At 38.1% G+C, this 13,682-nt stretch overlaps 1 protein-coding gene across 1 annotated transcript; it reads left to right on the top strand.

Annotated features, from left to right (window-relative positions):
• Positions 1-436: 436 nt before the first annotated feature.
• LOC132772197 (stromelysin-1-like) lies at positions 437-12,015 on the top strand. Its single transcript, XM_060771045.2, has 10 exons — positions 437-548; positions 1,952-2,190; positions 3,337-3,485; positions 3,582-3,701; positions 5,576-5,737; positions 6,522-6,663; positions 7,520-7,653; positions 10,067-10,226; positions 11,003-11,106; positions 11,798-12,015. Exons 1-10 carry the CDS (start codon positions 441-443, stop codon positions 11,929-11,931), a joined length of 1,452 nt encoding a protein of 483 aa, XP_060627028.2. The 5' UTR covers positions 437-440; the 3' UTR covers positions 11,932-12,015.
• Positions 12,016-13,682: the final 1,667 nt, after the last annotated feature.

The raw sequence follows: 13,682 nt of genomic DNA, 5'->3' as shown, positions 1-13,682 counted from the left end.
AACTATCCTAAATGTTTTGCATTAGGATAGCAGCCAATACGGGGTGAGCATGAGGTATAAACAAGCTCTTTGTATCAGGAAACTGGGAGAAATTCTCAGTTGGAAAATCTCAAAGAAGTTATATATTTCAAAAGTATATTCGATGCTTTAAACATCAGAGGTACCATTATGGAAATGATTCATGAGTGATGCCCTCTGGTAATTTTCATTGATGTAAAAAATGTGAACTAGATGGACCAATGGGCCCAGTACCATATAAGGTTGTTCTCTATAATCTTCCTTCTCAAAGAAGAATTCTTAGAAAATCTGATGGCCATGAGCTTATGGCAATGAGTAGATGTTCTGAGTCATGATTCTATTGGTTTGAGAAGTATATATATAGAGAGAAGGACTTGAGATGTGCAAACAGATTTATTTAGGACACAGAAGAAGACATCAAAATGAAGTGCTTTCTACTAATCATCACACTCTATGGAGCACTTTCTCATGCATTGCCTGTACCTCGGGAAGCTGAGGACATTTCAGAGAAGGACATGGAGCTTGCCAAGGTAATGTCTGAGGGCATTGGATGATGGTGGTTTCAGGGAAGAACTATGATGCATCACTAAACAATTAGTTGAACTGTTAATGGGCAATCTTATTCTTAGTATAATTCTCTTTGTTGTTATATGTTAATGCAGTGACAGTAGTAGTTACGTGGCCCTCCATATGTTGTTTGACTGCAACTCCTAGCATTCCTTCCTATGTGCTATGCTGAGTAGAACTTCTGGGAGTTGCATTTAAGCAACATCTGAAGCGTTATGTGATGCCCGCTCCTGGGCTAAAAAATATTTATTTATTTTGAACTGTACCCCCAGAATCTCACACCAAACATGCTGGTTAGGAAATTGATTTTGCTTCTTTGAATTTATTTTTTAAATGTCAACTTTATGCCAATTGTTTTTTTTTTAAAGTTGCAAATGTTTTTAATAAACTAAACATAATGTTGTCATTTCAATTCAGGTTCCAACTCCATCACAGAGGTTGTGCTTGACATCTCTCTGCTTTCAGAATGTGTTGAAATACAACTCCCATCATCCCTAGCCAGCAGAGTCACTAGATTACTTTCATTCCCACTTAGGTCAAATTAATATCTGTTGGATTCAGTTCCTGTATCTGTAAAATAAGTGGAAGAGAGAGTTCACCGAGACTTCTGAAAAAGCTCAGTTTTGATAATTTCGTGTTGCTGTAGATTACCTTGTGGGAAAGATGCACCAGGGAGACTTGTTATGAAGATAACAGAGCACAACTCAGGAAGTCTGTGAAAAGGAAGGGGGAGGGATAGGAAAACAGTATGTATTAAAAAGGCAAAGGATTGCCTCTGAGAAAATTCATAAAGCATTTGAACTGGCACTGACAGGGTTTGAGATTGACATAGAGAGGATTTGAACTGATAGAGGCAGGATTTTGGATTTGAGGAAGAAGGGAGAACTATCTATGGATTTGGGGAAATTAAGATTTTATTGGTTATTATATTTTTCTACTATATTTAATAAACCTATTCTTATTGTTTTCAAACTCTTTCTGGCTTTCTATCAAGCCTGAATCAAAGTAATGCCATATGTATCAAAAACTTTAGAACAAATGCCCCAAGTTCACATTCAATACAGCCCCAAGCTGACATTCAATAGATCCTCCTAAGGGCCAGTAACTCAATTCAGAAAATGAATAATTGGGGGAACAGGGGCAGAGTGAGTGACAGGAGTCCTAGAGGTAGGTGTTTTGCAACCAGCATAATAGGATCTGTCATTGCTTGATTTAGAATTAATGTTATACTATCCTCCTTTGTAAAAGGATCCACCTCTTGGGCAAAACGATAGTCTAGAAATACAAACACACAATTAATAGCAGAATATGTCAAAATTGTATATAAAAATATTTTACTGGGCTAATGCATCTGTCTTCCCATCAGAAATACATAGAAAAGTACTATCCTGCATCAAAGCCAACAACTGGATTTCGAAGCCGAAGGAGTGTCCCTACTTCAAAGATAAGGCAAATGCAGGAATCTTCTGGATTGAAAGTAACTGGCAAACTAGATCTGAGCACATTGGAAGCAATGAAGAAGCCCAGATGTGGGGTTCCCGATACTGGAGACTTCAGCACTTTCCCTATGTCTCCAAAATGGGGAGTAAAAGACTTGACATATAGGTAAAAAACAAAAAACAAAAACCCCACTTTCTTCGACTTAAGATATTGCCTGGTTGTTGTGAGAGATTTAAGCCATTACATTTTGGACTTCAGCTCCAAAAACTGCCCAGCCATGATAACTCAGAAGATTCTAAGTGTTCTAGTTAAAATCAAAAGGAATTTCATCTTTGATGCTGCTGCAATAAATGTCTATATGTTTGTATGCTCATGCACCATCCATGAACAAGAAGGTATGATCACATTGAAGGAGGGCTTCTTTGTGATTTGGGGCATAAATTGACCAAATATTGTGGTGATTTAGGGGAAAAAATGAAGGTGTTGCAGGGCACAGAGGAACTGCTAAAGGCTTTAGAGACTGCAAAAGTGGGACTCAAGGGTCACTTTGTCCACTTCTGCTCTCGGTAAAACCAGAGATAACTGGAAGATTAGAGCTAAGGTTTTTAGTTGTAATTTTCTGCTAAAATAAAGTGGAATCTGACACTTTATCTAAAATACTTTACTGATTCTTAGATTCTTGGATAGAATGTGAATCACTGATAGTGCTAAGTCCCAGTGATTAATACTCTGGAGATTGTAAAAGCAATATATAATAATCTAGAGCAGTGTTTCTCAAAGTGTACTCCATGGAGCCCTTGGGGCTCCATGAAGCATACTGAGGGGCTCCATGTTTTCCTCCTCCCCCCTCCTCCTCCCCCTGCAAGGCTTTTCTTCATCTTTCCTGCTCCTCCACCTCCCCACTTCCCTCACTGCCAAAAGCCTTTTCTCTTCATTTCCCTCACCCCCAAAAGCCTTTTTCTCACCTTCTTTGCTTTCAAAACAATTTTGCTTCCACCGCTCTGGGGGTGCTTTGATTGTGCTTTTCCTGCATAGCAGAAGGGGGTTGAACTGGATGGCCTGAGGGGTCTTCCACTGAAACTGTTAAGTTTATGTTGGTTGAAAAGTTTGCCCATGTCTGATATAATATAATATAATTTATTGGAGCTCCATGAGAACCTTTTGCTTCAAAAAGGGCTCTGCAGCTGAAAAGGTTTGAGAACCCCTGATCTAGAGACATGTTTCCCCTTACTTGGATGATAAAAGGTTTGAAAAATGTGGAATCCATTTTATTTCAAATATTCATTTCACACACTTCCATTTATATCTCAGTATTCAGAACTACACACGAGACATGGAGCCTGCTGATATTGATGATGCAATTGAAAGAGCCTGGAAAATGTGGAGCGATGTGACCCCACTGACTTTCACCAGAGTCTACAATGGCTCCGCAGATATAAAGATCTCTTTTGTAACTGGGGGTAAGTAGAGCACCTTTAAGAGGAAGAAATATTTTTTCAAGGTCTTGGCTGTGAAATTTAATGTATCGCTTCTCGCTCTCACTCTTTTTTTTCAAGATCATGGTGACTTTCGTCCCTTTCAAAAAGGTGGTGAGGAGTTAGCTCATGCATTTTCGCCTGCATTTGGTGGAGAAGTCCATTTTAATGATGATAAGAATTGGACAAAGGATTTGACAGGTAAATTTTCTTTAACCTGTATACATATGTGTATATTATTCGTTATGCCTACTAAGATGTTATTAACTGCAAAATATCAGGGCAAAAGAACCATTCAAGTCTCAGAATGCTTTGAATTTTTGAGTTTTGCAAAAAGATTCTCAAAATGTCATTCTTGGTTTTATGGTCTATTTATTGTTTGTTTGTTTATTGTTTGGTATAAAGACAGTTTGGTAAACTTATAGCTGTCCGGGTGTTGTTGGGCTATACCTCTCATAAGCCCTGGCTCTTAGAACTGGCAGGTTCTAATGGGGATTCAAGTCTAACAGGTTAGTCATCACTAGAATAAAATGATGGAGGGTCAAACAAATTAATTCATTTCTAAGCTAACTTATTTCTACATCTCTTTGTGTGTAAGGGAGTTCAATATTGTCCTGTATGAAGGTACAACTTACTAAAACGTGAATAAAATGGGTATTTAGTGTGCCTTCAAAGGCTTGATACATTATTGTGCTCAGAACTGTAGCACAATATTAGGAAAACTGCACATTCCAGTGGGCAGTGATGTGCTGTTCTTCAATTTGGAAAGTGCAGTCTGAGAGTGTATCTACACTGTAGAATTGATGCTGTTTGGCACCATTTAAACTACCATGGGCCAATGTGATGAAATTCTAGAATTTGTAGTTTTGGTGAGCCAACAACCTGCTTTGGCAGAGACCCAGACACTAATGTTTCCATAACATTGACCATGACAGTTAAAGTGGCATCAAACTGTGTTACTTTGACAGTGTAGATGCACCCTGGTTCATTCGGAACCACAGTTTTAAAAGGTCACAAGACATTATAAAATACTCTGTTTATTAAAATTCCATTCCAACAAAACAATAACAACACAAATTGCAAGCAAAAGGCATACATACAAGCAAAAACCCTATAGTGATGATGATGATGATGATAACAACAGCATGAGAAACAAATAGGTACACGTACTTATACAATATTGGGATGGGGGCATAGAATTAAAAAGAAGACTTTCTACTTTTCCCTAAATGATACATATTTTAATGATACATTAACCTCCACTGTCATCCTCCAACTCCTTGTGAACAAGAGTTAATTTTCGCAGATGCCATTCTTCTCCCTCTCTCCCTCAAATATACAAAAAAAACCTAAGTTCCAGTCTTTCAGAAGGTTATCTACTGATCTTTCAACATATTTAATAACTGATTTTTGCCATGTCAAATAGTTTTTGTATCTAGTTATTCACCAAAGTGTTCTCTATACTTTTCCACAACTGTGCATGAATTATTCTGACTAAGGTGACCATACACATTTATATTTTTTCATATTAATATTTTATCTAACCATTAAACAATCCTAATAAGAAAACTGCTGGCTTAAATGGTAATTTGAATTTGAATATGTTAATTTCCCTATGAGTTTGCTTACAAAATGTATTTGCTTTATCACAAGTTGATCTTAAATTCTGTGTCCATTTTATCATGTAGTCTTTTATTGTTGAAGGCTTTCATGGTCGGAATCACTGGGTTGCTGTGAGTTTTCCAGACCTCACAACCTCTGAGGATGCCTGCCATAGATGTGGGTGAAACATCAGGAGAAAATGCTTCTGGAACATGGCCATACAACCTGAAAAATTCTCAGCAACCTAGTCTTTTATTGTTTCTTCTTCCATTCTCTATAGCTAAACAATTGCATGATTTAGCAATCAGATGTTTTTATTTACACATAGTAACATAGGGTGGTGGGGAATCTTTTGGGTGGAAACTATATAGTTTCTCACAAGATTTTGAAACAGCCTTACTCATGTGCAATTTCTCATGCTCTTACAAGGAGGTAATTTCGAAAGCATTGATGCCCTTCCTGTTTTCTTTTAGGCACCAACTTTTTTATTGTTGCTGCTCATGAATTTGGCCACTCCCTGGGTCTCTATCATTCTAGTTTTCTGAAGGCTTTGATGTTTGCATTGTACACAGCTACAGACCCCGAAACTCTACAGCTTCATAAAGATGACATTGAGGGCATCCAGTTTCTTTATGGTAAGTTAGCATTGGTAACTGGACTGGGAGATATTTTTCATTTGACATTTAAAAAGCATAAAAGTTTAACTGTGTTTACACTGGCTGGTGAATCTTTTGGATCAGCCTTGGGGGTGGCCACCTTGTCCTTCAGAACCTGCTGTTGTGGCAGGTAGGTATCCACATGGTACAGCTGGGCCAAGAACATGTTGGTTCTGCTGGACAGCCCATGTCATTGTCATCACTCCCAGAGAGCTGCTTAATGGCCTGATGATATGAGCTCCCCGGGCTGATATCCCTACCTCCTCCCTGGCACTATGTCAGCATGGTGTCCCCTTAATCATCAGTAGCTCAGACACAGCTCTTCAGCTGGCTGGGAGTGGTTATGATGGCCACATGGACATGATCTATCCACTTTTCCCTGTATTGATGAGAATAGGGAAAAGAGGGTGTTGATGTTTCACTGTGTGGGCAATGATCAGTCTAAACCAGATGCAGTCCAGGTTATCCACACTACCTCAAGGAGACAGGAATGCTTTGGAGTTTCAAGCAAACTCTGGAGCTTCCCACAACATTTACTATTGTGTGGCTAAAGTGGCTTAACCTAAGATACTTACCAAAACTGAAAAAAAAAAAACACAACACCATAGGGAAATCCAGGAACCAACTCAGGTTGAGTTCAGGTTATAGTGCCTACATAGATGAACCCTATGTCAGACCACCTCCTTATGTGAGGAGGTGGCTCCTTTAAATGTCTCTTGGCCATGTCTTGTTTATTTTTACACCCCTTTAATTTCTTTTCAAGGAAAACCTGAAGTCAACACTGACTCAAGAAAACCACCAGTAAATATTTTACAAGAGGCAACCTCAACAGACTTGTGTGACCCTCAGTTGGCTTTTGATGCTGTGACTAAACTCCGAGGAGAGACCTTATTCTTTAAAGACAGGTATATTATTATATTAGTTAGTTAACAGAAAGACCCTCCCAGTTGTGTAAGAAAATGCAGAGGGACCACCTTATCTAGAGCTCTGCTCAGTTTACATGGACAGGATGAAAGGAAAGCCGGAAGAAACTTTTCTCTTCTCATCCCTCCTCTGCTTCTTTGTTGGTCTTCCTACTATTAGCATCAATGAGTGTGAAATCACCCATAAAAGCTCAGGGACTGCTGTACATTTCTGCTCATATCAAGAAAATCTTTGGGGACTAACTGGACCAGTGGAGTTCCTGTATATTGCCATACCTCTCAACAAGTCAAAGATCAAAACTGAGACATGCATGCCCATGCAACATCAGAATATAGTCAAGAGGGCAAAAAATGAGGGAGAACATACAAGCCGGGAAAGGCTGCAGCAAATTACTTTTGCTTGAACATATTGGGAAATGGTTTGCTTCTTCCTCATCCCCCTCCACAGTGATTTAATTGAGTACAAACTATTTTTGTACTTTGGACTCAGTTTGAAATAACTGAAGTAAACTGAGAAGTATGGGGAGAAATGGGAGAAGGAGAGAGAAACTGGGACATTTTAGAGCAGTTGAAAATGTGGGAGGACACACACACACACACACAAATCCTTGGAGTGTCCTCCTGAACAAAACCCAGAAAAATCCTTTTTTGGACTGCATGCTCAGAATCCTATCTTAGGTGGACCATTTTAGAAGCTGTAGTCCAAAACACAGCCTTTCCAAGCTCTGCTCCCAAATACCATAGGATTAAAACCACATTTTCATGTATCTGAAGGAAGGCAGAATTTTTGCTTTAACATAAAGTAAATAAACACTTTGCTGTCACTTTTCCCCCTCAGCTTCATATGGCGAAAGAATCCTCTTAAGCAAGAAGTTGAAAATGCATCTGTTTCCTCTTTCTGGCCAGTTCTGAAAAGTGGCATAGATGCTGCCTATGCAATTCAAGATAAGGATATGGTCTATTTTTTAAAAGGTAAATTTTAAGTCCATAAAAATAAGTTAATTTTGAATGACCAGGTAAGGGGTGAAGATAACTCACTATTGAATAAAATGGGTTGTGAAAGGTAAGGGCCCTCTCTGGGTTCAATCCCACCCGCCCCACCTAAAATTTTCAGTTTTAAAAAAAACCTGGTTTACTCATGAATTTTAACTGGTTAACCAAATCCCCATGCTAAGTCTATGAGAAGCAAAAAATATAGTTCCTTCAGAATTGCAAGCACTATCTCAACAAAATTTTGATAATTTATTGACACTATACGCCTGCGAAATGTGGATCATCTACAGATGTTACACTCAACTTGTGGAATGATTCCATCAGTGTTGCCTCCAAAAAAAATCCTGCAAATCTCTTAGGAAGACAGGAGGAGAAATGTCAGCATTCTGGAAGAAGCAAAGACCACCAGCATTGAAGTGATGATCCTTCTCCATCAACTTCGCTGGACTGGCCACATGGTCCAAATGTCTGATCACCATCTCCTAAAGCAGGTATTCTCAACTCAAGAACCGAAAATGGAATGTTGGACAGCAACAGAGATTTAAAGATGGGCTTAAAGCTAACCTTAAAAACATAGACATTGGCATAGACATTGAAAACTGGGAAGCCCTGGATCTCAAGCATTCTAAATGGAGGTCAGCTGTTATCAACAGTGCTGTAGAATTCGAAGAGGCAGGAATAGAGGGCAAAAGGGAGGAACATGTCAAGAGGAAGGCATGTCAAGTCAACCCTTGTTGGAACCACCTTCCATCTGGAACTCAACGTCCTCACTGAGAAAGAACTTGCAAATCAAGAATAGGTTTCAACAGTCACCTACGGACTCCCCACAAAGACCCTACACTTGAAGGCAATCATATTCAGTCGTGAGTGATAGCCTATGATATATGATGATGACTACATTTGGCTGGTGAAAGAAACTGGGACATATGAAAGAGACTTTATAAGACTTCTTGAAGTGTTGCGAGAGGGTGCCTTCCCAGAATAATGATCCCATAGCACTTTGTCCTTCAAAGCACTTTACATTTTTTTAGGTCTGCTTGTATGTTTTCCACAAACGCCCCATCACTTTTTCGCCCATATTCCAGCATTATTTTCAATTTTAATTTTACATTTGGCCTTCCCATAGTTTTTAATTGTGTGGTCTTATTGTTCATGTTGCATTATTGTATTGTCCGTTTTTTATTTTAATTGCTTGTATTGTTGTATTTGGGCTCGGCCTCATGTAAGCCACACCGAGTCCCTTGGGGAGATGGTAGTGGGGTACAAATAAAGTATTATTATTATTATTATTATTATTATTATTATTATTAGTCTGGCCCTTGTGCGATTTCCAAATATTGTGAGACAAGAAAATCCCACAAGGAGGGTAGATCTTGCAATGGTTCCTACCTGCAGCTATCATGGGATCTCCATTTGCTACATCATCAGCCAAGCAATAAAAACTCTTGGCTCTTTCCTTTTTGTTACAGTATTTTGAAGGTTATTTGCTTCATGTATTTTTCCTTGCATTTCTTTTTCGTTTGAAAGTCATCTTCAGTCCTATCATGGCAAAATATAAATAAACTAGGCAGAACTTGTAGAAGAAATATTGGCATTGCTAGGCAATTTTAAGGTGGGTTCTTGTGGGTTTTTTCGGGCTATAGAGCCATGTTCTAGAGGCATTTCTCCTGACGTATATATCTGTGGAATGGCTGGGGTGGGGCAAGGAGCTCTTCCCTGCTTTCTTGCCCCACCCCAGCCATTCCACAGATATATAAACCCATTGTCCTAATTCCAACAGACCTCACTATCTCTGAGGATGCTTGCCATAGATGCAGGCGAAACGTCAGGAGAAATGCCTCTAGAACATGGCTCTATAGCCCAAAAAAACTCACAAGAACCTAGTGATTCCAGCCATGAAAGCCTTCGACAATACAATTTTAAGGTGGCTAGTTCCCAAAAGGCAATCCTCCAATCAAGCAAATGTATTTAGGGTGTTGTGTAACTTTCCTTCACACAACTTAGTAAATCAACTACAGACAAAAAATCATTGAGAATTACTGCGTATTTGGAAGACATATTCAGACACAAGTGATCACCTATAGTATAGTAATTCCTCTAGTCTTTCCGTTGGATCCTCGGGCTAGTCTTACTCATCCAACCTTTTTATACTACTTTCAAACTCAAAGAATAGAGCTTGGAAAAGATACCATTTGGACTACATACTCCAGCATGGCCCAAGCCAACATGATCAGTAATAGCATTTGTAGCAACCCATTTTGCACTTCTTTTTGCATATAATTTAGAATAAATATATCTCCAAGCTTCAAATTCTGGTTTGTTTGATCTCCATCCACCCAAAGCGCTTTCCATTTCATTCATTCATTCGTTTTTCTTTCTTTTTTAAAAATAGGAACTAAATTTTGGGCAGCAAGGGCCGATATTATTGAGCCAGGTTTCCCAAAGAACATTCACAGGCTTGGCTTTCCAAAAACTGTTAAGAAAATTGATGCAGCTGCTTATGATGAAAACTCCAAGAAAACATACTTCTTTTCAGGTGACAAGTATTGGAGGTAAGGAAAATGAACTGTTTTTACATCGGGTTGTTGTAAGGTTTTTGGGCTGTATGGCCATGTTCCAGAAGCATTCTCTACTGATGTTTCGCCTGCATCTATGTCAAGCATCCTCAGAGCTTGTGAGGTCTGTTGGAAACTAGGAAAATGGGGTTTATATATCTGTGGAAATGTCCAGGGTGGGAGAAAGAACGATCATCTGTTGGAGCTAGGTGTGAATGGCCTAGCAGTTTTCGAGGTGTGGCTCCTTATTGCCAGATTTGGTTCATTTTCATGGTTTTTTCCTTTCTGTTGAAATTGTCCACTCATGGTCTATAGTTCCCAACAACAAAAAAACAATTTAGAGTTGCTAGTAATGATCTCATGACATGATAATCACTAATCTGTAAAATAGTTTTCACTAATGTTTGATTTATATAAATTTTTAAAACTTACACAGGTTACAGTCTGAAACACATTGCCTTAAATGCTTTGCAGTAAAGCAAATAATCACAAAGTTGAAACAGAGGGAAGATGTGAGCTAAAAAACTTCAACTGCTTTCCCTGACCACTTGTACATGATTGTTGTTGAAACATGTTTGTTCCAGGTGGTAAAATAGTTTGTGCTGACTCTTCTTTGAACCTATAAAAGAATTATTATTGCAGCGAAACTAACCTTGAAACAAGTTTGTATTCCAAACCACACTTTAATTTCAGATAATCCTAACAATGATGCCTGTCACATTAAGAACAACACCTTTGAAGCTGCATTAATGTTGAACCCATTTCTTTTTTAGATATGATGAGACCAAGAATATCATGGAAAGGAGTTATCCAAGGTCAATAGCAGCTGACTTCCCTAGCATTGATTCTGGAGTGGATGCTGCCTTTCAACAAGATGGTAAAAATTTTGTGATCTCTATGAATATTTGGATATTAAAAGCTCATTTCTCAGAATGACTGCATAGATAGGGATAGAAGATGCAGTAGCTCTTCTTTCTAAGGACATCATCTGTTCTACATGCTCCGACCAAACACCAATTCTACACCCCCCCCCACCCAAATACTTTCTATGAGACAAGAGGGCAGGCAACTGGAGCAGAAATTAGTAGAAATCACCTATTGAAGAAGGAGAAGAGGGAAAAGAAAGAACTGGAGAAGGAGAAACAGGAGGAACATCATCAGCCTATCTTGACCCTACATTGACACAGAGTGTGCCCATACTACAAAGAGCATTTTGAGGCATTCAAAATTATGAGGTTTTGTCCAGTGATCTCCAAACATGATGGAAGTACTGTTTACACTATTTTAAGACCATTTTTTTTAAAAAACCCTGCAAAAATATTGACCACTTGGGACCAGACAGAGGCAACATGTTGCTTTCAGATCATACTTTTGTCATCCAAACATAGATATACTCATGAAAACTAAGTATCTGACAATATTTGTGAACATAATGTAGTTAAGTAATTTGAACAGCCCTTCGCCATAGTCCATGTTGGGATCAAAGACATAATAAAACATTTATGAGATCTGCAAGGTTTTGTACATCAATCACATTCAAAGCACTAACCATTCTTATTGTTTCCTAGGACGTCTCTACTTATTCAGTAGCTCAAAGCAATATGAGTTTGACAGCAGAACCAAAAGATTTCTTGGCAGAAAGAAGGCTAACAGTTGGTTTGGCTGCACGAGACCGAAGAAGAATGAAAGGAGACCAGAATAATGAAATCTCTGCTTCTTCATCCCAAAAACATGCCTTTGTCTTGGACGTTTATCAGTCTGTCCTGTGTTTTTGACTCACAGAGAAAACTAGTGCCACTGAGAATGTTTTTAAAACAATGTTTTTATTTGTTTGTATTAATGTTTTAACGTATATATATTTATTTTTATTTAACATCACTCTAAGAAAAGGAAAAGAGGTAGTAAAAATGTTTAAGTAAATAAGAAAACAGGGTATAGATTATTATTATTATTATTATTATTATTATTATTATTATTTGTTTCCCAAGACTGGGACTCAAAGTGGCTTAAATTATCAATTTATTAACTTATTATTGTTATTACTCAGAAGGTTTAAATTAATATATTATTACAGCAGACTGATGGTTAATGTGTGTTGCAATAATAAAGTAACATATTTTTCTTTATAATGTTGTCATGGTTTAATCCTTTCTATGAAAGCATAAGTTCTTACCATTATTTATCTGAATGGAGGGAAGGCCCATCTAATCAACTCCATTCATTAGATGCTGTTTTAAAACTGCTAAGTGTTGTGCTTATTGACATTATGTAATGCATATATATGATTTTGGTCAATTTTCAGTATGTCATTGGTCTTTTTCATCCACTTTCACTCTGGTCTCCCCCACAAGCATGTACATTCAGCTCTCCACATTTATGGGATTAACTTTTGCAGATTTGATTATTCACAGTTGATCAATATGTTCTGTCTAGAACTCTCTAAATCCTCCAGTGCTCAGTGGTCAACTTCTAAACATGGAGGCTCTTCCTTATGGTCTTCAAGATATGAACAAGATTTTCTATATGAGCATATATGCATTCATTTTTAATATGCATGGGCAGCCTTTCTTTTAGTGACTTGTTTCTGGAATCATCTACCCTATAGAATTAATACAGTTTGATACCACTACCATGGTTCAATGCTATGGAATCCTGAGATTTGCCTTACCAAACTACAACTTCCCATGATTCCATAACACTGCACCATGGCAGCTAAAGTGGTGTCAAACTGCATCTATTCTGTCTTGAGCCAAAAATAAATGCAACAGAAAAAGGCACATCTCATCACTGCAAGTAATAGATTCATTTGTTTTTTTACCTCAATTTAATTCCTATGTTCTATGAGACAATTGGTGCCTTGAAGCATAAACATTCCATCTTCGTCTCGAGATTAGTCACTGAGCCAAAGAAGGTCAGTAAATGTAACCCTAGGGCAATTGCAAAATACAGAAAGCAGATATGAAGCAACCTATGTTCAGTACCCGCAAGCACCATCATGTAAATTAAATTAAGGATATCAATTTTGTTTTAACAATTGAATGACATTCCTATGTTTTAGTTTGTCATGACTGCATATTTGGTGCTTACTTGATTTACTTACTTTGCTTGAGTTCAGAGTAGAGTAGCTGCTTTGGGAGACGGTGATCGGGCATTCAGACAACGTGGCCAGACCTGCGGAGTTGATGGCAGAGGAGCATCACTTCAATGCTGATGGTCTTTGCTTCTTCCAGCACACTGGCATTTGTCTGCCTGCCTTCCTAAGAGATTTGCAGGATTTTTCGGAGGCAGCTTGATTTACTTGATGATGCTGCACATCACCATTATAATAATTCTTTTGTTATGAAGAATTATTGAAGTGAGATGGTCACCCTAGTACAAGTTCACTTTGGTACATATTAATTTTCCCCATAGTTTCAAAGTACTAATTTAATCTGTCTTGTTGTCAGTCATCAT

The sequence above is a fragment of the Anolis sagrei genome, chromosome 3 (assembly GCF_037176765.1).
Source record: "Anolis sagrei isolate rAnoSag1 chromosome 3, rAnoSag1.mat, whole genome shotgun sequence".
In the NCBI taxonomy this organism is placed as follows: domain Eukaryota; kingdom Metazoa; phylum Chordata; class Lepidosauria; order Squamata; family Dactyloidae; genus Anolis; species Anolis sagrei.
Note: the sequence above shows the minus strand (reverse complement) of the source record. Positions and strands in the feature narration are given on the sequence as shown.

What these genes read in the sequence shown, in the direction of transcription:
- LOC132772197 (XM_060771045.2), top strand. Translation starts at nt 441, where the DNA reads ATGAAGTGCTTTCTACTAATCATCACACTCTATGGAGCACTTTCTCAT. An exon ending in GTAAAAGACTTGACATATAG is followed by an intron (nt 2,191 to 3,336) that starts GTAAAAAACAAA and finishes TTTATATCTCAG; the next exon opens with TATTCAGAACTACACACGAG. An exon ending in TTGGACAAAGGATTTGACAG is followed by an intron (nt 3,702 to 5,575) that starts GTAAATTTTCTT and finishes GTTTTCTTTTAG; the next exon opens with GCACCAACTTTTTTATTGTT.